The sequence below is a fragment of the Tenebrio molitor genome, chromosome 6, assembly GCF_963966145.1.
Source record: "Tenebrio molitor chromosome 6, icTenMoli1.1, whole genome shotgun sequence".
NCBI lineage: Eukaryota > Metazoa > Arthropoda > Insecta > Coleoptera > Tenebrionidae > Tenebrio > Tenebrio molitor.
This window is the reverse complement of record NC_091051.1, coordinates 13,675,227-13,698,756: the sequence shown is the minus strand read 5'-3', so window position 1 is coordinate 13,698,756 and position 23,530 is coordinate 13,675,227. Positions and strand designations below refer to the sequence as shown.

The 23,530-nt window shown below is 34.0% G+C and overlaps 2 protein-coding genes across 3 annotated transcripts in view; one reads left to right on the top strand and one right to left on the bottom strand.

Annotated features, from left to right (window-relative positions):
- Window positions 1-6,802, top strand: part of Gyc88E (Guanylyl cyclase at 88E) — a 31,635-nt gene extending 24,833 nt beyond the window's left edge. The window contains exons 10-14 of one of the 2 annotated variants that reach the window (XM_069050377.1): window positions 205-337; window positions 388-615; window positions 668-901; window positions 5,601-5,633; window positions 5,832-6,802. In XM_069050377.1, the coding sequence (XP_068906478.1) occupies window positions 205-337; window positions 388-615; window positions 668-901; window positions 5,601-5,633; window positions 5,832-6,400 (1,197 nt within the window). In that variant the 3' untranslated portion in view covers window positions 6,401-6,802. The remainder of the gene's footprint in view (window positions 1-204; window positions 338-387; window positions 616-667; window positions 902-5,600; window positions 5,634-5,831) is intronic. The other variant, XM_069050378.1, reaches the window with a different exon arrangement.
- On the bottom strand, window positions 6,793-17,853 carry LOC138132761 (ETS-related transcription factor Elf-5-like). Its single transcript, XM_069050379.1, has 7 exons — window positions 17,686-17,853; window positions 16,674-16,816; window positions 9,304-9,355; window positions 8,988-9,254; window positions 8,585-8,755; window positions 7,081-7,276; window positions 6,793-6,999 (listed from the first exon to the last, which is right to left on the bottom strand). The coding sequence occupies exons 2-7, from the start codon at window positions 16,680-16,682 to the stop codon at window positions 6,894-6,896; spliced, it is 801 nt and encodes a 266-aa protein (XP_068906480.1). The 5' UTR covers window positions 16,683-16,816; window positions 17,686-17,853; the 3' UTR covers window positions 6,793-6,893.
- Between the last annotated feature and the right edge of the window lie 5,677 nt (window positions 17,854-23,530).

The following is a 23,530-nucleotide window of genomic DNA, read 5'->3' as shown; positions in this document are numbered from 1 at the left end:
GCACGTTCTATGTTGTCATAATCTCTCTTTACAACCGACAAGTCAGAGTCACAAGAACCAAGCTTGACCTGATTTGTTTGGTTCTGAAATTAACTCGATGTTACTACCATGTCTCGCTGTGTTGCTATGTAGCCCACTCGTGCCTGTTCCCTATATGTTTTGGCTTAAGAAACGTGGAGTCTTTTTTAAATGTTCCAACATCAGGTAGAGACGATCGGTGACGCCTACATGGTCGTATCTGGAGCTCCGGAGAAAGAGGGTAATCACGCTGAAAGAGTCTGCGATATGGCTCTAGACATGGTAGACGCTATAACGGATCTGAAGGACCCCTCCACAGGTTAGCACCTTCCCCGTCGACCCTCCGCCAGGATAAAACTTTATTTCCAGGACAACATTTAAAGATCCGCGTCGGCGTCCACTCGGGTGCAGTCGTGGCAGGAATTGTCGGTTTGAAAATGCCCAGATATTGCCTGTTCGGCGACAGTGTCAATACGGCATCTCGAATGGAATCGACGAGCGAGGCCATGATGATCCACATATCGGAGTACACAAGAAAAGTGCTCCCGAGCACGTACACTGTCCTTGAACGCGGCGAAATACAGGTCAAAGGCAAAGGTAACGATCCTCTTGATTCATCTTCTTTCGGTTGACACGTGCGGATCAACAGGTCACATGAAAACGTACTGGCTGCAAGGGAAAGAATCGAGGACTCCCATAGATCGGCGAGGAACAGCGCCGTTGGTGCACCAAGACATCGATTCTCTGGACGAGAGGGAACTTAAGCATCCGAATGTTCATCCCGAGGATCGGAGAAGTGTCGTTTACTCTCCCATCACATTTCAGGATGTGGCACGGAGGAGCATTGCTAGTTCGCCAGTTAAGCACTCGCAAAGTACGCGAGGTAGGTGGAAAATTCCTAAATTGAAAATTTCACGCGAAAATATGCACCAGTTCGATTCACGCCGAGCGGTTAAAAAATATTCTGTATTAAATAGTTTCACGCTTCGAGGTTTTTAATTATAATTGTAGTGGGAGTTTATATGATTTTTATGAACTTCGTGCCCGTGCATACCGATTGAACTAATATTTACTCAGATAAATCTACTCAAGAGTGTCCTCCCGTTCGATGTTATTTACATCAAATGTGTACTAAGCTGCATTGTTGTCAAATTAAAATCGAAAAACTCAAACCGATTATTTTAAATATTTACAGACCAATTCTAGGCGGAGCTAATTCCGAACAAAATCGATACATTGGGCAAAGATAACGAAGATACGGCTACCATTAGATGGGATTATTTACAATTAAAAAACACGGAAAAAGAGCGGAAGCCTATACTATATACGTTTACTTGGAAGTAATTTCATAATTATCGGATTAATAATAATTTGTTACCATTGAAAGATAACAGATTTATATTTAAACAATGTCAACAAAACATTTGACACGATGGTTTCAAACATAAAATACATATAAAAATGTAGATACCGATAGTATTGAAAATTTTATCAATGTTAAAATTTTAATTGACCGAAATGTAAAAAAAAAAACAAATAAGTGTGTCAATTCTTACTGTATCGTGATCGCGATTGTCACATGTCTGTTTGTGTCTCCGAAACAAAAGATACAGTTAAAATGACATTCATAGTCATAGCTATTCTAAAACTATTTATCTAATTAATGTGCATAATACACCTTAAGATTCAAAACGTAAAATATATAGCGTTTACGAGACGTAATTGTGACCTTTAAGTGACTTAAACCTTAAATGATAACATTGTGGACAGAGACATTAAAAATTACATTTTTTTTGACAGATAACAGGTGTTGACTGGTTTTTAAAGTAATCATAAATAAGTAGATTAAAGGAGATAAAGAATAAATTAAGAGAATCGTTTCAGCTCTTTTCTTTCGACCAATAAAATTTAGATAATCCCAACAACCTATATTTACATCTAATATCTTATTTTTATTATCCTGCTTTCACGTTTTAGGAAACAACATCGAAAACAACTTATGCAAAGACTTGTTTATGCATGCAATGTGTCATCCCCAACTGTTACCACAAGTTGGCGCGTCTCTCAGATAGACAAAGACAATATTCTGACTCGATTGAAAACTGCACATTGCAAGAAGTGTTCTTCACGAGAAATTTTGTGATGATATCTATTCACATTGCAAGTATGTAATGCATAACTTAAAGTCCAATAAAGTGCATTATTACGTGTAACATACGTAGCTTTATTTTTCACACCTGTAGAGAAATATTTTCTCGTGGTTTTTCTTGATTCTGTTTTTAAATTATCAGTTCAAACTATTGCAAATGTTCTTCATTTCAATTTCTCCTCAAAATTGGCGTTGAAGAGTCGATTGTGAACGCACCATGGATTATACAATCAAGGATCAGCTGTTTAAATCTAACCTCACTTTTTGCGTTGTTTGTGTTTTTGTGATTTTACTCTGCAGATGGGCGAGTGTTGCGTTCACAATCGACTCTTCAACGCCAACTTAGAAATGAATACTCGATATTTGCCAATGTTTGCAAAGAAAAACTTGGTATTCTTGCAAAAAATGTTAAAGCTTTGTTGTTTCTACAAATTATTGCCAAAAATATAAAAAACGGACGAAATAAAAGAAATGGCATTACTTAGTGCAAAAGAAATGCTCTTGCCCCGCAATGTTGTTTTTATGATTTATAAGGTTCTATGGTACAGCGCAATTTATTTGACATTGCAGGAATGCAACTCATTCATTATACACTTGAATTGCTAAAGTGCTATTTGATTGAAAACAAATGAAAATCTCAGATTTTGACAAGTTTTTACGACATTTGTGGTGAATTATCTGATTGTGAATGAATTGCTCCTTCGTTTTTCACTTTTGCAATAATTTTTATAAATAAAAAATTCACAAGCTTCTTTCATATCCAACTATTACAACTGCTCGAGTTGATACTGTAAAACATTTGTCGGAGCAAACAAATTATTATAAAAGCTTTCATAACCTCCATTCACATTTTGACACGAATAAATAGATTATGAGTACACTCTCAGCAAAAAACCAATCACGTATTAAATGAACCGAACAGTACATATTTTATCCGACCTTGAAATGAACAATTCAAGTCTATAAAGTATGAAGTGTGCCCATTGAATTACTTCAATAAAATTATAGATTATAGGCTTTAAACGTTATCAGAAATCAAGTCATTACGGTTGAGTGAAACATTAAGTTTTTTAATGAATGAAAAACCTTACGCACTTACACTTTCACGTGTCTTACTATTAAAAGATTATATCAATTTGAAACGGCGTAGGATGGAGTGAAGCAAAAATGAGAAGACAAAATACAAATACAAAGTGTCTATAAAAGAACGTAAGTATGTCAAGAGTCCAGTGGAATCATCAAGGGCGTAGCAATGATTTTTTGCTGGGGTGGGCCAGATTTTAAACCACAGACAGACGATAGATAGATATTGCAGATGTATATTGTTTTTAATGTGTTTTACTTTTATTCTGGGGTGGGCCAGAAGGATTCTGGGGTGGGCCGGGCCCACCTGGCCCCCCCCTTTGCTACGCCCATGGGAATCATGCAGCTCTATAATTTTATTGCGACGAACTATTGGGTGATTCAAAATGATTGTGGATAAGTATGGCAACTATGTACGAAAATGTATGTGGCAACTGTGTGGGTAGGATAGAGTTGACATTTCTTTGACAGTTCATAGTCGCACAATTTTGAAAATTGTCCAAATCAATGTGCAATGGTATTAAAAAAATCAAATCAAACTACCCTCTACCCCACCCACACAGTTGCCACATAAATTTTCTTACATATAATCTATTCATTTTGATTGTGACCACTCCCTAGTAACTTTTCAGTTGCTAGGTTATTGATAGGGAATTTTAGATAACACTAAATCCAGTCGCAGTTGGCAACTCTCGGAGGCGCCATTTTGACAGAAACGTCACGCTCACAGAAGACACGGAAGACACTAAGACAGAACGGAGAACGACTTGCGCAAACGTTTTTCGACGTACACTGTGCGCATATCTATAAAATTGAGTTTTGGTACAAAATTTTAGAATTCAAAAAGAAAATGCCACGTCGTCTTCTCAAAGTTGGGACCAAACGGTTAATATTGACTTGTTTCGAGAATTTATTGAAGCCAACGGGAAAACAACTCACAAAGACGAACATCACCAATAAAGTTAACTCTATTTGTGCTTTTTTGTTGTACATTTTGGCTAGTAAGTGTCGTAGTTTGATACCTTCTGCCTTTTCATCCCCTGTAAATCTTTTTTTTTTAACTTTCTGTCTGATTAGTTTTTATCTGAAAATATTTGTATTAATCAATGCTAATTGAAAGTTCTGAATACCTTTAGTAGGTAATCCCCAGGCATTTTTCGCGTTTGTCTTACTACCAAATGACCATTTCGAAGTTTTTACGTTAAATAATCTGTACCTGGATATAACCCCACTTTTCAACAGACGTGATCACAGAATCAGACAGACGTTTTTAGTTTCTCCTACTTCAAATATTAATTTCCGTTATTAATACTGATAAATACATTAAAATCATTGCTTTACTACCATGGTCAAGTTTTGACAATTCTGACATTTTCACATCATGTTCACACCACACAAATATTTAGTGTAAAACGTATGCAACACACAGCTAAACAGCGCCTACTATGTTTTTCGTTGTGGTCACAATCAAAGTGAATAGATATTAGTTGCCATATTTATCCACAATCATTTTGAATCACCCAATATGTCGAACCGTTGAAGCCCTGAAATCAGATGTCAACGGTCAAATGTCAAATTATTAAATCTTAGCGTCAGTTATAAGTTCGACGTCTTAGTTGTTTTGCTTGTGTTTTTCTTCAGTTTTTCTATATTCTAATTACTTTTCATCTTACAACAGTCTATTAAACCTGTCATTAAAGGCCTTACATAATCTCTACCGAGAGTACCGAGCGGCAAAAATCAAATACTCCAATATGTATTCGAATTCCACAGCATTCTTGATGTTACCTACCTTCTTTTATACAGGGTGTTTCTGAAATAGGTGCATTAATTTTAACTGGTAATAGAACTCATCAAAAGGAACAACTTTTCTCTCTGCCATTTTGGCGAAAAACGTTGCGTAGTGGCTTAAAAAAATAGGAAAGATTTTCCTAAAACCGTTCATATCTCTAAAACTAAGCTACCTAAAAACGTGAAACAACCAGATTCTTACGAAGTGGATTTTTTGCTATACGGGTACATTTATTTGAATTTCGATTTCGGCGTTAAAACACGTTTTCTGGATGAAAATGGATGTTTTTTTCATATTAGCCCTGATCTCAATTAGCCATTGCAGTATTTAGTGGCGTAGGGTTATTTTAGTGGAAAATCTTTCTAATTTTTTTTTGGAATTAAACATCGTTTTTCGGCAAAATGGTAGATAGAAAAGTTGTTCCTTTTGACGAGTTCTATTACCAGTTAAAATTAATGTATGTACTTATTTCTGTTACACGTTGTAGACACTTTGTTTGTACAAGTCTATAATTTTTTTGTAGTTGTCGAACATAAACTGACGGTAGTTTTTTCGCAGGTCTTCAAAATTGTTGCGTCGAAAAAACCACCAGTGAGTGTCCAGTGTGTCGAAAATAACATTACTAACTCTAGAATCGAAAATGGTTTTGTTACGTTCAAAAAAGCAATAATAAGAATCACAGCTTTGCTAACAAAAAAAAAAAAATAAAAATAAAATAGACTAGGTTGTTGTCTGCTTTCCTCAGTGCGATAAATGCATGTATTACAGCGCTCTTTTCATTTTGTGCAGAATTGCGGTCGAATTCGGCTGGAGCGGTGTACGGAATGTGTGACCCCGCTGACATATTCGGCTCCATGATCCTCGACAATTCTCCTATCAAAGAAGATAACGATAACGCATCCTGTCAACTGCAGAGGAGTACGACGGTTCCCAGTTCGCACAATAAAAAGACTTTCCTCCGGGAAGTAAGTTTAGTCGCGCAAGGATCACCGCTGACCTCTCCCCCCGCCATACTGCTGTCCAACCACATAGAGAAAACCCAGAAGACCCCATTAAAGGAAAACGCGTCAGATAAGAAGGACAAAGACAATAACCAGGTTAGCCGGTTAGAAATCGGCAAATCCATGTACGACTACGCGAAAAAACTTGACGGGAAGAAGAGTGAGAAGTGCGGGAATCACAAGGAAATTCCGATGTCGAAAAGTGACGGGGACTTGCAGGGCAAGAAGGGCCTGATGAATAATCTGTCGAATAGTCACCTGAACAAGTCACACCATCATCACCAGCATCAGTGCTGTTCCGGATTCGGCTCCGGAAATAGACATAGGTTTCAAAGCAACGCTTGCGTAATCAATTAAATCTTAATCTAAGTTGTTAGCTGCTGGAATTTCACACACTCACACCCGACGTGTTGGAACTATTAAACATTTCGGTTGTTAAAAGTAAATGACAATATTTGTATGTCAATAGTCGTGAACGATTGTAACAAATTCAGATCTCTAAATAGGCGTAAGTGGTACGTATGTGTCTCGGTAGAATTTTAAAATGGCAAATCTTCATTTGCTCCCTCTTCTAAATTCGATGTGATACTTCACCGAATAACCATTTCTCACACAACAAATACTCACTACGATATTCAACTTTCGAGATTATATCCAAAGTTATTTTTGAAAATATTTCTATCTACCAGTTATAATTTGTAAGTGGTTTAATGATTTTTATGTACATATCACGTGAAATAAATTACACATTTAACATTCTTTTGGGTCTTTTATTTATAAACCTTATAAAAATTATTTATAATACTTAACTATTACTTTATTAAATAAACTTTTGACAACTTGAAGATTATTAACTGATGGGTCTCGTATCTTTCCAGCCTTTAGCTTGAGGTCCAAACTTATAAACGAGACGTTTTCCAGGCACGGGCAGTAGCACTTGACTTTTGTAGTAGTACCTGGATAGTTATCAACAATTTATTTTTCGCTCAATTAACGACGAATTATTTCAGTCACTAAATCATTTGATTTCATCTCACCTCATGGCTCTGCTGAACTTTTCGTACGTCATATTTTCATTTTTCTTTCTGTTACCCCACAGACGCGCAACTTTATCACTTTGGACGAACTTGAATGTTCCTTCTTCGAAATTTTCCCATTTGATGAGTTGGGGGCAGGTTTTGTTGTCGCGGAGTAAGTGCAGCAAAAACTCCCACAATTTCTCAGATCGCTTTCCTGAAACGGATGTCATAAATTATTTTGCAGCTGGCCATGGCGTAGGTGTCTGGAGAATACAGACAATCAGCAAACAAAAATTACCAGTCAAACTTTATCTAATCCTTGAACTTAAATATTTTTTATAGATACTGTCTGGGAAATGCACAAGTAGGTATTTGCAGAAAGTCTTTGTATTTGCTTCGAGTTGGCTGTACTGTAATCATTGTCATCACTTTACGAAATTATTATTACATATTTCATCAACTGATAAATGTGACAAATTGTACAAACATCACGAATAGTCAAATTTGTTACAGAGTCTTACGTTATGCTATACTGCAATCAAAAATTCAAATTTATTTATTTTGTTTGATTTTTATCGTTATTTTTTTTGGGTTTCATCATGAATCTTTGATAACATAATGTCTGCAACTTATTCCGAAAACAACAAAGGCTTAAACAACAAAGCAAAAAGACTAATTGTGATTAAAGGAGTAAAATTAAACATCAAGAAGTTGCTCAAAATGCATGCCATCGTTTGCAATGCAAACTGAAAAACAGGTGATTTGCAAGATGCCGAGTACTTGTTCGTGGCTGGTTTTCAATTCCGTGAAGAATTTCTTCCTCTGCAACTAAAATGCGATCTTCTCGTTGGCGGCCAAGATCGCGCTTATTCAGTTCGAAACGCCCGAAACGCGAAGATGCTGCACAACGTTTACAAAGGTTCGTGCATTGGGAAGTACCTATCCTTTGAGCAAACTTTTCACCGTAGATTTACCATGCTAGCTCTGAATGTCCACGGGCTTCACCATAGATCAAAACCATATCGGTCTTCTCCAGGTTGGTGAAAGCCATTTGTGATCTAAATTGAGGTTAAGATGGAGGTTCTTGTCAAAGTGACTTAATTTTGAATTAAATGACAACCAAAAAGTCTAGTATGATTTTATTTGACCCATTTTTTTCATAAAACTTTTTTTGAAAACCTTTTAGCCCCTTTTTCTCAAAAAATATCAATATTTGTATAAGGCATTATTGGCTCAATCGTTACCTATTATGGAGTTCTACCATTGGTTGAAATATCTGCACAACTTTCAAATTTTTATTTATAAATCAGAAGACCGAATCGTTGAGCAAATTTTCAATTTAGTAAGGTTCCTCTTCAATGACAAAATATTTTTCATCGTGTTTGCAAATTAAATTGTAACATCAAATGAAAAACGGAGATGACTAACTGTTTAAACTTTGATTATAAAAGTAAACCACAATAGCCACAGTAAATCAAATAAAATGTCACGCAAATAAACAGTAATTCGTCATTGCACTCACCAATTTTGTCTGAAATAGGTCTACATCTGGGCCGTCCCGGTTTCTTGTTGGGCCTGGAATAACTTTGGTCGGTTTCAGAGGGGTTGGTGCTTTTGTTGAAATTATTAAAAGCGGAGGAATTCTCGTTGTTAGTTTCACGAAAAAAATTGTTGTTGTTGTCTTCGATAATACCTGAAAATTATTACTATCATCAAAAGATTATTTCTTTCGGGGAATTAACGTGTATCAGTTTTATCATAGCCCGAAAATAAATGCGGAAGTAATAAAATAAAGTATGACCTGCCACAATAATTACAATAATTGTTACCATAGTAATCATAGATAATTGTAACAAAAATGTCAACAATCCATAATGGAAATATTGCGACAGGTCCGGTATAGAGTGTCCGTTGACCAATCTTACATTCAGACGGGTGGTATCGGATGTATTTTTCCTTTGCATTGAAAATCATTTCGCCTATGTAGTTAGAATTTGACAATATTTTGCAATTATCTTCGGTCAAAGTCCGGAAGATGTATCCGGATATGCATTGAAACCTTGCCAGGCTATCGGTACTGATATTGCCGAATTTCATCGAAACTTCATTCACGATGAACTCTAACACTTCTTCGTTTTCCCACTGATCCATAGGCTTAGAATGTGAATACTGGAAGTCGTCGATGATGCCATCTATGAGACCTTCGTCAATTTCTTTCAAAAAAATTAACAGTTCACTTACCCATATCTGACTCACTATATTCCCAAGGATCTACAATATCAAGATCCAAGAACTGAAAGTAAAATCTTTTTAAGTGTATTGTCACAAACGTCACTAAATTTATATTGTCAAGCATGTTTAACATTTCCATGGCGATATGAGGGTAGAACATTATAATTCAGTGAAAAAAGTTGAAAGTTGTCAAATGATCTCATTTTTCGGTAAAAATAAAAATATTTGTGTTTTGTTTGTTTTTGTCGTGTGTAATAAAAAATATATATGAATGCATCCTGTCTGTAACTTTGAAATATTAATTGGCGATAACATTCAGACAAGTCCAAAATATTGCAGGTGTACTTAATTAAATCTGATAAGATACGTATCAGTTCTAATGGTTAAAGTTTGATAAACATGAAACAAATACATCAGATAGAAAAGTAAACATATTTTTCAATGAAATACCGGGTGGGGCATCGTATACGCGCACGCCAGAAATCGCGACTTCTAATAAAATAAAATTTGCGAAATTTTATATACCTGACTAATTATTGATAAGGTATATTTGAGAATTTTTTATTTTTTTTTTTGTTAATAAATAAGGCCGTAACAGATTTATTAGTTTTCTGAAATGAACTGTTACTTTACCTATAAAGTTTTTACACTAAATGAATCTGTATCTTCTAGCGCATCAAACCCTGGTGGCACAATTACAAATTTTGACTTGGTTAGCTAAATAATTCGCTTTTTTATTTAAACGTAAACCAGACGGGTGATTTACGGCACAATGGTATAATTTCCCAACAAAGGTATAGCCGACCGTTTTAAACCTTTTTGCCATAAAATTGACAGTTTCCATTGTCACCTAAATTTACGACAGCACAAGTAGCAGGTCATAAATAAAAAAGATTTTGAAAGTTGAAATATAAAACTGCGTTTAATTCAAAATCTAATTGGTATTTTTTTCCGTAGATTTCGTAAATAATTGTAGGAAGTGAATCTGGGTAGGTTAGTATAAAAATCAGAATTTGACTTTTTGGTTGAAATTTACATTTTAATTTTTTTTGGCTTTGTTTGTAAGTGAAAAATTATCAAAAAATTATGAAATGTACCTTACCAATAGCCAGGTAAGTCTGAAAAATTTCGACAATTTTATTTAATTAGAAGTCGCGATTTCTTGCGTGCGCGTATACGATGCCCCACCCGGTATAGTTTGTTTCATGTGCTAATCAAAGTTAACAAAAGTACATAATACAAAAATTATGTGTAGCCTTTTCACTATCGGTCTTGTACAATACAGGTGGTCCCGATATAACCTGCCAAAAAATTCTGGGTCATTAGAAGGATCTAACAAGTCCAAAAAACCCCTTTTCATTAGGTCCAAAATAATGGGGATAAATTAACCCCTATCCACATCCATTCGACGCTGCTGACCACAAAAATACGTACAGTCGATGGACAATAAAAACTGGGACAAAAATGACAATCACATAAGTAAGTCAAAATTTACAAATTTGCATGGTTTAATTACGGCTTTATCACAAATAGGTTAACTTTGGTATGACATATTATATAGACACTGACAAATATATTGACAATTCAATGGTCTGATTTACATTGATTAAATTTTAAGTGTCCCAGTTTTATTTGTCCACTGACCGTACCTACTCAGGAATTAATTGTTGGTGTTTGTAAGGATGACAGTATCTAAGCAACATAGGTACAGTCGTTGACCAAAATAAAATAGGACAAAGTGTTACCTTAGACAGTTTAACAATTCAAAGTTTTGTGTAGTGTAACTGAGACGTATGTGTCTCAGATTACAACTTGATTTGACTTGACAATTGATTTACAAAAAGTTAGGTTGTGTTTTTTCACTTGTCATCTCGTCACTGTCACTATGTTCAATTGAATGATTCTGAGTTTTTGAAATATTGTCGAATGATGACACTTATCAGAATTGTTTTTTTATTTTTGACACTTTTGTTTCCTAAGAGATGAATTTCGCAAAAATATCGAATTACACAATCGAAATTTACTTTGACCTATTTTATTTTGGTCAACGACTGTACCTGAATCGTTTATGACAAATCTCAAATCTGCCAAACTAAATCAAATTAATGACATTTATTGAAAACGAAACGCTGTACATTGTGTGCGTTAATTGAGATGAATGAGTAATAAATAAAACTGTGTTAGTAAGTACTTAAAATTATGGAATTAAATGTTCGAATTGCCATCCCCCAGCTTGTTGACAATAGGCAAGTTTATGAAAAAATTCCCCCTGTTTTAGTTTTATCTAGTTTTATCCCCGCACCCAATCAAAATTAAAATTTCTATACGTTGTGTTTCTGTTAAATGAGTCATTTTCGAAAACGTTTTGTAAAACAAATAACACATACGAATGAAATTGACAGTAACATTTCCCTGTTTGATTTACCTACTTGATTTTTCGACTTGTTTTTGTTCGTTATAAAATTTATTTTTTCCAACTTTATTATTTTTTTCTCAAAAATTTCCTTATGTAAGATAACAAATTTTTTATACTGTGATTTAGACAATTAAAAGGGCTATCAGAATCAAGAAAAAAAAATAGGGCGTTTCCATTTAAAAAAACTATCGATGACGTCATAACTCGAAAACAAATGACTGATGTTTTAATACCAAAGAAAATTCTTTGGTACTAAAACATGTATTTTTATAAACTAAAATTGAAATGTTCAAAGATTTTTTTGAATAAAATTTTGTTTAATTTTTAAGAAATTTATTCCATACTTTTGCCGCTCACTGTATTTTCTTAATTTCAAATAAAATAATTGATTGGTCAAGATATACGGAAAATAAAAACGTAGTTTAGCTAAATTCCCAGATTGTTCTTATTACTATTCGTTGTTCTACTAACGTTTTGAACAAGCAAGAGATATCGTGCGTTTTATTAAAATTCCCGCAAAGTAGGCGTTGAAGAGTCGATTGTCACGGACCAGCTGTTTAAACCTAACCTGACTGTGCCTTGCTTGTATTTTTACTCTGCAGACTGACGAGTGGTGTGTTCACAATCAACTCTTCAACGCCAACTTTGACTGCAAATTTAAATGCACACCCAATACTAATTTAGTTGAAAAACCAAATAAAAAAATTGTTTTCTCTTGATAAGGACCGTAATAATTTAGCGTTTAATGAACATTTATTTTTAATCTTTGTAAATGAAAATAACCGCAAAGCACGCTTTTGAAAATCTGTAAATGATGACGATAACACCTATAAATTGATCTTTATCTATACATGTATCCCCCATGAATATCCACTCCATCCAATCAAGTAAACACATTATATTATTTAATGAAATAAATAAAGTTTAAAGTTATCTTAGTACACAGCTATCAGATTAAGTGAATAAAAATATAAGAAGGAAATGATTGCCCAATCGCAACTAATGTAATCTAATTGAATTTACTATTGAAACTTAATCGTTTTATTTTACCCGAAAAATTTGATTGATAACCAGGTTACAAATACCATACTACTTTCACTTAAGTTATCTGCGTAATAGTTATTTATGTATTAAGGGCATAATCAGGATATTATGGCACGAGGGAATGTTTAAAACCCGAGGAACGAGGGCTTTTAAATTCCCGAGGGCCATAATCGACAATTATGCCCGTGGTACATAGAACATTTTATTCTATTTTATAATTTCTAAAAGATTCAAACAAATATTTAGTATTGCGTAAAGGAAATCAACTAAAAGTTGTGTCCATGCAAATTTAGTTAGCCATTTTGATGTTGTTAGGGTTACTGCGTATATAATGTATGATTTTCTTTAATACAATAATGTTTGATACCATTGTTTGAATAATTAAACCAACCGTTGCTTGGCAGATTTTTGACAGATCTGTGCCAATTTATGCCCTCATTTGGGGGCTTATAAAGACGATTATTGACCAAAATAAAATAAAAACAGTTAAATCATTGCTTGTTTTAGTAAATTATTGTACAAGAAATTCTGATGATAATAGTTCTTCGATCTAATCTTCTTGGTACTTTATTTTAAAACTGCTCATGTTAAATCTGTTAGAGCCACACACACAGGGTAATTTTGAAACTTGAGCAGATATTTTAATCTATGATACAACCCCACCAAAGGTAACGATTGAGCCAACAATACCTTATACAAATGTTGGGAGCCACTGAATTTTATGAAAAAATAGGTCAAAAAAAAGTCATACTAAGCTATTTTTGTTGTCATTTAATTCAAAATTTACCAACTTGGTAAAAACCGATATGATTTTGAACAATGGTGAAAACCGTATACATTCAGACGTAGCACGGCAAATCTATTTTGAAAAGTTTCGTCAAATGATACTTCCCAATGCACGAAACTTTGTAAACGTTGTGCAGCATCTTCGCGATTTCGAGCTTTTCGAAATGAATAAGCGCGATCTTGGCCGCCAACTAGAAGATCGCATTTTAATTGCAGAAGAAGTAATTCTTTACGAAACCAAAAACCAGCCAGGTACTCGGCGTCTTGGGAATCCACTGGAAGTTTCTCAGTTTGTAGTTTGGCGTAGGTACCCTAAAGCTGCAAGACTTACATCCACATCACATTCAAAAAATTCAGAGACTAAAACCACAGGATTTACCGTTGATGTTTCATTCCATGCTTTTACTCACAATTACAGTCTTTTTACTTTATTGTTTTCTGAATAAGTTGCAGGGACTATTTTATCGTCACTACAAATTTTATCAAAAATCCATGAAACTCAAATAACTTAATTTCACGATAAAATTTAAACATAACCTCGAATGACATAAAAAATTTGACTTTTTAAGTTGGTTCTCAAACAAATTGATTCCTTTGGTTCTCTGGTAAACCATTAAGTTGGGTTATTTTGTCTTCTTTTAACACGTACTACCTCAGGTTAAAATATCTGCACAACTTTCAAAATCACACTGTATAGTGTATTTGTGTATCTCCTCCGATTGATCTGTTTAATTGTGGCATCTAAAGTTACGGGTGGAGGGAAATTATGTCAAAGTGACACGAGTGGTTACCTTTTGAGAGCTTGAGTGTTAAAACAGATCATTTTAAGAGCTAAAGTGTAATTCGGTTGATTATTTCATGACTTAAATAGTATCATAATTGACAACAGTATTTATTTTATTACTTTAGCAGTAGGATTGAAAACTTCTGAGAAACCTACTTAACGAATTATCGAATTATCACTATTATCCAAAAAATAAAGCCTTACGATTGGTCGAAAACGATGATGAATGAAATAATCATTATTATACGAGATGGGATGATCAAGAAGGACTGTTTAAGTTGGCCATATAATTTAGAACATTTTTTTATTCGTCTATTTGCAACACAGCGCCCGGATATGTCTTGTTGCTTTATTTGACAGATATCTGACATAACTACCGTGAGATCATTTCAATTTATAATTAAAGTAGGCTATGACTTTCAAATTAGATTGGCAACACTGTCGACGTTTCAGGTTCTCATGTTCAATCGTTTTCATTTAAACGAAATGAACCAGTAGAAAATAATAGTCTTATTGACAATCATAGAAAATATTCAAAGTGTTCTCCCCCAGCTTGGATACTATGGCGGCCAAAAAATTTTAGCCGTCACTATCCTGACATTCCCGTAAAGTGTAAATAAACCTTTAGGAACCGTAACCCCACTTTCGATTCTTGTCATTTTGACATGCATATTGTTATTCTGGCAATCAATTTAAACTGTTTAAAGTTCAGATATTCTAAAAATCTGACATGAATGAACAAAATTCGAGCAGTCGTACATAGATAACCTTAGGAAAACGTTCTGTGTAGTAGAAAATAACAAAATAATTTCGAGTTTTGAAATTACCACCCAAAAAATACCAGTCATAATCAAGACGGTAATCATAATGACAATAAAGTATGGATTAGGTACATTTTTTTTTTGAAGTGACAGATATCGACGGTTAAAATTTTTTGGCCGTACAACTCGCCGTTTCATATTTTGTATTGAATTTTGAAGCTGCACTTTGACAATTCAAGTCAAGTTGTCAACAGTTTTGCCAATCTAATTTCTAAGTCATAGCCCACTTCAGTTATAAATTTAAATGATCTCACGGTAACATAACAGCGACAAAATGATATGTTAAGAGAGTAAAAAGAAATTAAACTTGAAATACAGAACAATGATCTGAAAATTAACCAAAGGAAATGCTCGAAGTGCTCTCCATTTTGCTCTAAACATAAATTAACTCTCTCGAACATGTATCTAAATAGGGGTGGGCTGGTACGTTTTTTCTTTATAAGAAAACCTTTTTTCAAAGACTTGATTACTTAGTGTAATAACCTAATAACTAATAAATACTCTAGCGATTTATAAGCATCTTTTCATTTAACACTAATGTTGATCTGGCACCGCGCTGGTGGTTTTCCCTGTCAAGATAAAAAAAAATTGTGTATTTCCATAAATAAGGTTGAGTTCATTACCACTCGTTAGATAAAAAGTTAGGTTGACAGATTTTCTACCTTCTAGCACTTTCTGCTTTATATGGTTGACAACTTTAATCTTTGTCCGCACCAACATTCAACCAATTTTTTCCGACTTCATGTTCAAACGATCTCATTTGATGTTCTTGACACTTGGACAGATTTGTCCCCAAAACACTACTTACACAACTCAATTTTGTAAAAATCACGCTAGGAAATGGACGGATAGTAATGACCCCAGATATAGATATTTAGAACAGATAGGAATTTATCTTAGCCAGGGCAATCACCGTTATTAATTAATCACAAACATTAGAAATACTCTGTTTTCTACGACTCTCAGGTAAAAGTTTTTTGTAAAGCACCTTCTCGGTTTTTCGAAATGTCCATGCAAGAGAAAAGCAGTTTTCACGTACGAGTAGTTCGAGACCAAGATATCATTTCAATGTTTGGCTACAGGAGAAACAAATAAAATAGTAATGAAACCATATAAATTGTGATGTAAGCAGTATCTGGGGGAAAATTTAATTAAGATTACGGCGCTGTCGAAACAGAAAAATATCGGAAACCTCAAAAAATGAGATCATGAATAAATATGAAACCAGAAGTACTTTTATGTCAAACGTCTTCTACCAAATTAAAGCATGTAAATGCAATTGCCGTAACCCTCACATATGCAAACATTAGTATTGACTATTAAAATTTTCACTTGCAGTTGGCTTTGAACGAGTTTTTATTTTTTCTGTTACTTTAGACACACGCAAGAACGAACGAAAAATGTCAAATAAAACGCCAAATTAAGAGAAAAAACATTTATTGAAATGTCAAACTTCTCAGTGTCTAAGGTGCAACGGAAAACAAAGAATGATCCATAGCCAACCCTAGGTTAGATTAACGAACTCTACCTTGAGCATGCTTTGTGAACACGCCACAGCAAAGGAACCGTTCCGACGGCTTGCTACAGAAATTCTCCGATTTGCGTAACTTTTTCTGTTACTCCTTCGTCCTTCCTCAACCTCCTTCCAAGAAGGTGCAATGATTTTTAGTACTACCGAATTGAAAGAACACTTCAACCATTAGTGAAAACCGATTCAAAATATGTTCGCCAGTGTTTTAGTTACTAGCGCCAAAGGAACACATACATAGATATAAAATATTTCGTTTATAATATGTTAACAATTATATTATTGTTAACGATTAGCTAAACCAATCCATGATCAATTTTCAAAATCTTTCGAAATTATTTTGGCTACCACTTCATGTGAAATAAATTTACTGGAAAATTACGAATAATTGTTCTTAATTAAATTTACGTCAATAAACAATTCATTAAAATAATAAAATTACATCAATATGAAAATTTTCGATTAAAGAAAATCTGCAAATTTTATTGTTTTCGACACCAACAAAACTGTTATGTTATTTTCATCTCTTTTGAAAAGGTTGAAGGATTATTAAAGATTAATTACGCAAGTTAGTTTTAACATGGAAATTTTAACAAAAAGAGAGTTTACCTACAGTTATTTCGTTCTATAACATACTCGAAGGTATTCATTTAATTACGGCCTAGTTAACATAAATAATAATAATTATTAAAAAAATGAAAGGTATGTTTTCAAAAGTCAAAAGAATAGCACAAACAGCTTCATTCTTGTTGTTTTAACTAGAACAAAAATACACATACTTCTGGGATTCACCCAGTTAAATAATGAATTCTGCAATAATTATTTCACACCGAACAAACAAACACAGAAACACAATTTACTAAAAGAATATTTCTATTTAACAAAATACAAAAGGTTCTTTTGAAAATTAGTCGTAATTAATTAATAGATATAATTTGCACCAGTCAAATAAATTTAATTTATCAGCACGTTTACATTTTAGTCAAGTTTATAAAAGTTAACATTTACTTACATTCCAATCTAGTTCCGTACACATGTTTAAAAAACAACAAATAAATTTCAGGAAACGAAACCGGCAGTGTTGTTAACACATCGGATGCGAAAACGCTATAATCACCCAATTGCGCTTTGGGCTTTTCCGAATAGTGAGCGCTCTGATACCAACGTTTATCGCACTTTATCTGTGACGCGTTTTCAAGTTATACAATTTTAGTTTAAAAATCTACATAATCGAATATTTCCACCGGAGATGTACTTACAAGATATGATGTTAGGCGTTAAGGCCAATTAACTATGTAGTTTAGAAAAAATCGCGGCGCACTGACAATATCACCAATGAAGCATTATGGCAAAACTATCTATTATTTACACAGTTTTCTTGCCGAATAAAATGAAAATTGCACATTATTCATTTATGTATGTCCATAATACAGAATACGTATTCTAGTCTATAATTTTTTGTATAAATGGATCAAAACCGTGTGCACAGGTCGTTACTATTGTGGGGAATACCCGTTATCATTTTATTAATAGTATCAAACACGTGGTCACAACACAGCCTTAACCGATTAAAAATTGAACATAAGTGGCCCTGAATTTGTGTTATTTTGTTGAAAATTAGTTGAGTCTGCAACTTAAGCTTTTTTTGTCAAAAATTTATCCAACATGTTTCACTTTCTCAATGTTGAGAATAACAAAATTGGACTAAAGAATACGTACGAAGTTCATCATCGGTGTAAAACAATTTTTTTCTAGTTTGGCCTAAATACAAATTGTCTTTTATATTTTGTGCCAAACTTTGTACTGTTTTTAACCTTTTTATGCTCAACGCTCTGGTCCGTAGGTGTGCGAAATAATGGTCCAAACAGCCGATCCATCAACATCATCTAAATTATATTTTCATACTTCGAGATTTTCAGTTCAGAGATTTTATAAAATAGCCTGAACGTAAAAGGATTAATGATGTTGGTAAACCCAATAGGTACATATCATTAAATTAATTAATTTTCAAATATCTATTGATTATTGAGGATTTGTTAGAAATTAGTTTGAAACGAATTAATTCAGTCCTGCATGGTCAGTTATAAAATAATTTGTGACAATTGTTATTAGATTACTGTATTTCACGACAAGCGCCAGAAAAATTACAATCACTGATGTTCCGTAAATTTATATCGGACGTTGAAATGAAATCCTGGGCTGAGTAGGCGTTGGAAAAATTAAACCGTTTAGAACAGTGTAAAGTTTAAATTTCCCGCCGTTTGACACGAATGACATTTGTTTATGTTTAATCGGGACATAATTGAACATGTTTGTTTTCAGCAAAGGGTGCCCTTAGATATTTGCTTCGAGAATAGGAATCGTTACGTTATTCTATTTTTGATGTAAAACATTGCAAAGAAAGAAAAAAAGAAAAAAAATTAGGCTCTAAATTTTAGGTTAGTTGTCAACATGCTCCAATTAATCTACGCTTTAAAAAAGCACAACAATTGACGGTTTCCAACGCCTTCCCAGCCCAGGATTTCATTTGAAGGCGCGATAGTATTAGACAGTCATTTTCTGTAAAGTTGTCTAACACAGACAGAGTTAGTTTAGTTAAGTAGGTATATTTTTTGTTAACAACCGTGTTAGTTGTTTAAAGCAACCAGTTCTTCACACATCGTAATTTAAGTGATACTCGAGCACTTAAAATTTACGAACATTTTGGTCCTTCGAGCCGGATGTTTTTTTTAATAATAATAATGATTTTATTAGTAAAAAAGAAAAAAAAACAAACAAAGTACAAAGATGAGGCGAAGTCTAGCCACAGCTATTCTACTTAACTTCAAATAAAAAAATAAAAAGAAAAAAAAATAATAATAATAGGGGAATAAAGAAAGTGAGAAAACCACGAAACAAGAAAAATAAAAAATCCTATGTGCAATACAAGCAAAGAAAATATTCTTAGAGTACAGGTTTGAAGAGAATATTCGCGACTTCAACACCCCAATATCGAATCCGAGCATCTCCATACACAAGAGAACAGTTGACAAAGAATCAGAGAATCATGAGGCAGAATCATAAGAATCGACCAGACTCCAGGTTAGCGACACCAGCACAAAACCACCTGGACATCATCATCCTGAAAAATCAATTTGGAGAAACGGGTCTGGAAATCCCAGTACACATCCCACATCTTTAAATAAAATTGTGAAAGCTACTTAAGTTACGTAACAGAATAAAGAGCACTCTTGCTTAACGTTACAATAATAAATTTCAGCTAGGTAATTTATACAAAGAGGAATCATTTTCAATTTTAAATCATCGCAGCAAGGTTACTAATGCAAGAATTTGTAGCAGTTCAAAACCAAATTGACGAGTTGGTAGAAAATCATGAAGTAGATTACGATGATTTTGAATACAAAATCCTTAAAACAGTGGCACTCTTTGAAGAAGAAATTTCGTTAGGGTCTGCAACGTCCGTAGATGTAGACAGACAGTTGTCTACAGTACGGAATCATTTACGGAAAACTGACTTTTCATATATAGTGAAATTTTTTTAATAAACAATTGTCAGTGTCAAAATGAAGTAAAAAACCATACTGTACCACCCTAAAATTTGGACATATGGACCAGCTGTATAACAATTTGACACCAAATCATGGTTAAGGTTATGTTCACTTCACTTCCCGTACCTTTCTTCCGTGAATTCATTTTCAAAACAAATTTAATGAGAAATCAGGAGGAACCTTTTCGAATTTGAAATAAACTCTCGCTCGTTAGGGCGCAGGCTCAGTTACATAAAAAAATGTTGACACTCAATGTGACCAATCGTATTATCATGAAAATCACAGTTTGGCTCATACCAACAAGACAACGTTTTGACAATTGTTTATTAAAAAAATTCAACTATACATATTATACAACTAGAGGATTGAAAATTCTCGATTATACGAGACGTGTTACCCGGAAACACCACGAGACCGTAGATCGAGTGGTGTTTCCGGCAACACGTCGAGTAATCGAGAATTTTCCATCCTCGAGTTGTATACGGGTAGACTATATCATGAATAAAATAAATAAATAAACAAATAAACAGGTTCCCCAAACCTACTGGGCGCATTCAGTAGCAGCATTTAATAACAATGTGACGTTAATGTGACGGTTAGAGCAAACAATTTTGTAAGTTAAGGCGGCGAGCGAAAATACAAAGGTTGGTATATTCGAATATACCGTATGTTTCAAAAAATTTCTGGTCAAGTAGGTCCTGCAAAACAAAAGCATTAAAAACGTATGGCGCAGCTTGTCAAATAATAACTGAACTGTCAAAAACGTCATTAATTGCCGTAATAATTTTGTTCGCAAAATGTTATCTATGAGAATGATTTTCACTCCTGAACAACAGATATTCATGATTGAACCTTATTTTCGCAATGGTCACACACTTCACACATTTCGAGAAAGTGACAGTGTTCAGCAGAAGTGCTCGACCCAAAGTTCGTACTGAGGAAAATATTGAGTGTCAAACATGGAAGACGAACCCCAATTATCTCTCAGGCAACTGTGGCAGCAGACTGAGTTATCAGTGTCAATTTGTCAAAGGATTGTTTGAAAGGATCTTGAAGATTCAGTAACAGCTGAAAGGTACCGGAACAACATTCTTGATGTTTTCACAATCAACTCCAACTGGCTCAAGGGTATTTTCAATAAGACGGGGCTACAGCACGCGAGTCTTCGTTATTTGTGGCAATTTTTTGCACCTATGCTGCTTGATGAAGAGGAGTCTTCCAATGTGCACCGAAGCTCAAGGCTATCATTTTTAACACTTGCTCTAGAGTAATTAAAAACACATTATTGTTAATTGTTGTTTATTTATTTATTTATTTATTTATTTATTTATTTATTTATTGTTGTTACATTACTTGTTTACACATATTGCGTGGGTTTATTTGCTTTTGTTGATGCGGGGCCGCGCCAGGCGCCGGGTACATCACCTAACTTTAATCCTAAGCAAATAAGCGATCGTCTGCGCCTCCGCGGTACTGCAATATGAAATCTTGGCGCCAACGCCAATGGCCAATCGTAGGGGAAAAGAACCGTTCTCAAGCTTTTTTTGAAATTGCCATTTTATGACAGTTCATTCAAAACAATTATTGTGATAAACACATTTCCGCCTGAATATTCAAGTTACGCCATACGTTTTTAATGCTTTTGTTTTTCAGAACCTACTTGACCAGAAATTTTTTGAAACACACGGTACAAAGGTTCGTATATTCTAAATCGCCCTGGTTACTACAATAACCGCTGTAATACATGGTAACTAAAGAAAATCAAAGATTCTTATTGGTTTATAAAGTAATGAATGATATAGTCAAAATAAGTAGTTGTATTCAAATTCAAAATCATTTTTAAAACACAACCCCGAGCTAAATGGCAAATTCGTAGTGTGTTTGCCATTTACACAAAACGTTTTAAAACCGGTGGTTTCCAAGAATATTGCTATCAAGCGTTTTTTGCAGCTTGAGCGAAAATTGATGAACATGTCATGTTCATGTATTTCGGTGTTACCTTCTAACGGGTGGTTTTTTTTTTTAATTTGGCGTCGAAGTAGGCGTTGAACTGTCAATTGTGAACGTACTATACAGGTTACAGATCACGGATCAGCTGGTTAAATCCTACGCTTTACACGGGTGGTGCGATCTCAATCGACTCTCCAACGCTTACTTCGACGCCAAATTTTAAAAAACACCCTTTACATCACTGTGTGGTCAAGGAGTCAAGCACAACCACCAAGGTGCTAATGGTTTTCAATTGTTCGAGAATTTTTCTAAATTAAACTTTTTCAATCTGATTTAGTCACCATTTTGTTACCATTTCAATCACGTCGATAAGTTTTGGGAGCACACATTTCAAAAATGTATCTCCAAGTTTTTGTCCATTGAGATGACAGGCGATAGCAAAGCATTTTGTGGCGCCAAAAACAGATAAACCGGCGAATATGCTCGTACGCGCCAGCTCTATTTTTCGCAAACAAAGTTTTGCAATGCGTTGAGAAATCAAATCAAATTCCTTAATTCACTGTGTCTAAGCATTTTTACGGAGACGATCCATTAACGGGTGCAAATTCTTTAAAACACGCCCAATTATGACTGAGGGTTATTAAAGGTAAAGGCAACATTTTTATTACAACAAATTTGAATTAAAACTCAGTTGGGAAGATGTAAAGGAAAACATTGAAACTACCTTTCTGAAATTAGTAAACAGCTTATCTGAGATAAGCTTACTGCCAATTCCTAGAAGTATTAAAGGGAGACATTCGATCTCTGGATGATATTTTATTATGTTCAAAATCACATGTTAGTTAATCCTTTAATGAGGCCTATTCTGTAAGTAATATGTTAATTTTAAACATCATGTTATAAAATAACAGCCATTAAAATCGCAAATCGTATTCTGTAAAACGATGTTATGTTAAAAAATTAATCGACCCTGTTAATATGTCCTGTTACTATTAAAATTTTAACCACTTCTCCTTATGTGCTTTTAAAATTTAACATCTTGTTATAAATTATTATCTGGTCGACTAAAAGAAAGATTTAGATGTCTCTGAAAGACAAAATTTTACATTACTTTTTATATTAGGTTGATACATTAAGCAGGCAAAATAATTTACAGCTGCGGAGTGCTTCATAACATGTGTCAACATTTTCGAGTTCCTTGGCCTAATCCTCACATAAATGAACAAGAAAATGGTAGAAATTATAACTTTGCAAACAATTATGATAAATAATGCTCAAAATAATTTTTTCTTCATGGACAAAGGAAAAGAGATGCGTTTACAGATACATGGTTTAATTGAAAAGAAGAAAAAACAAACA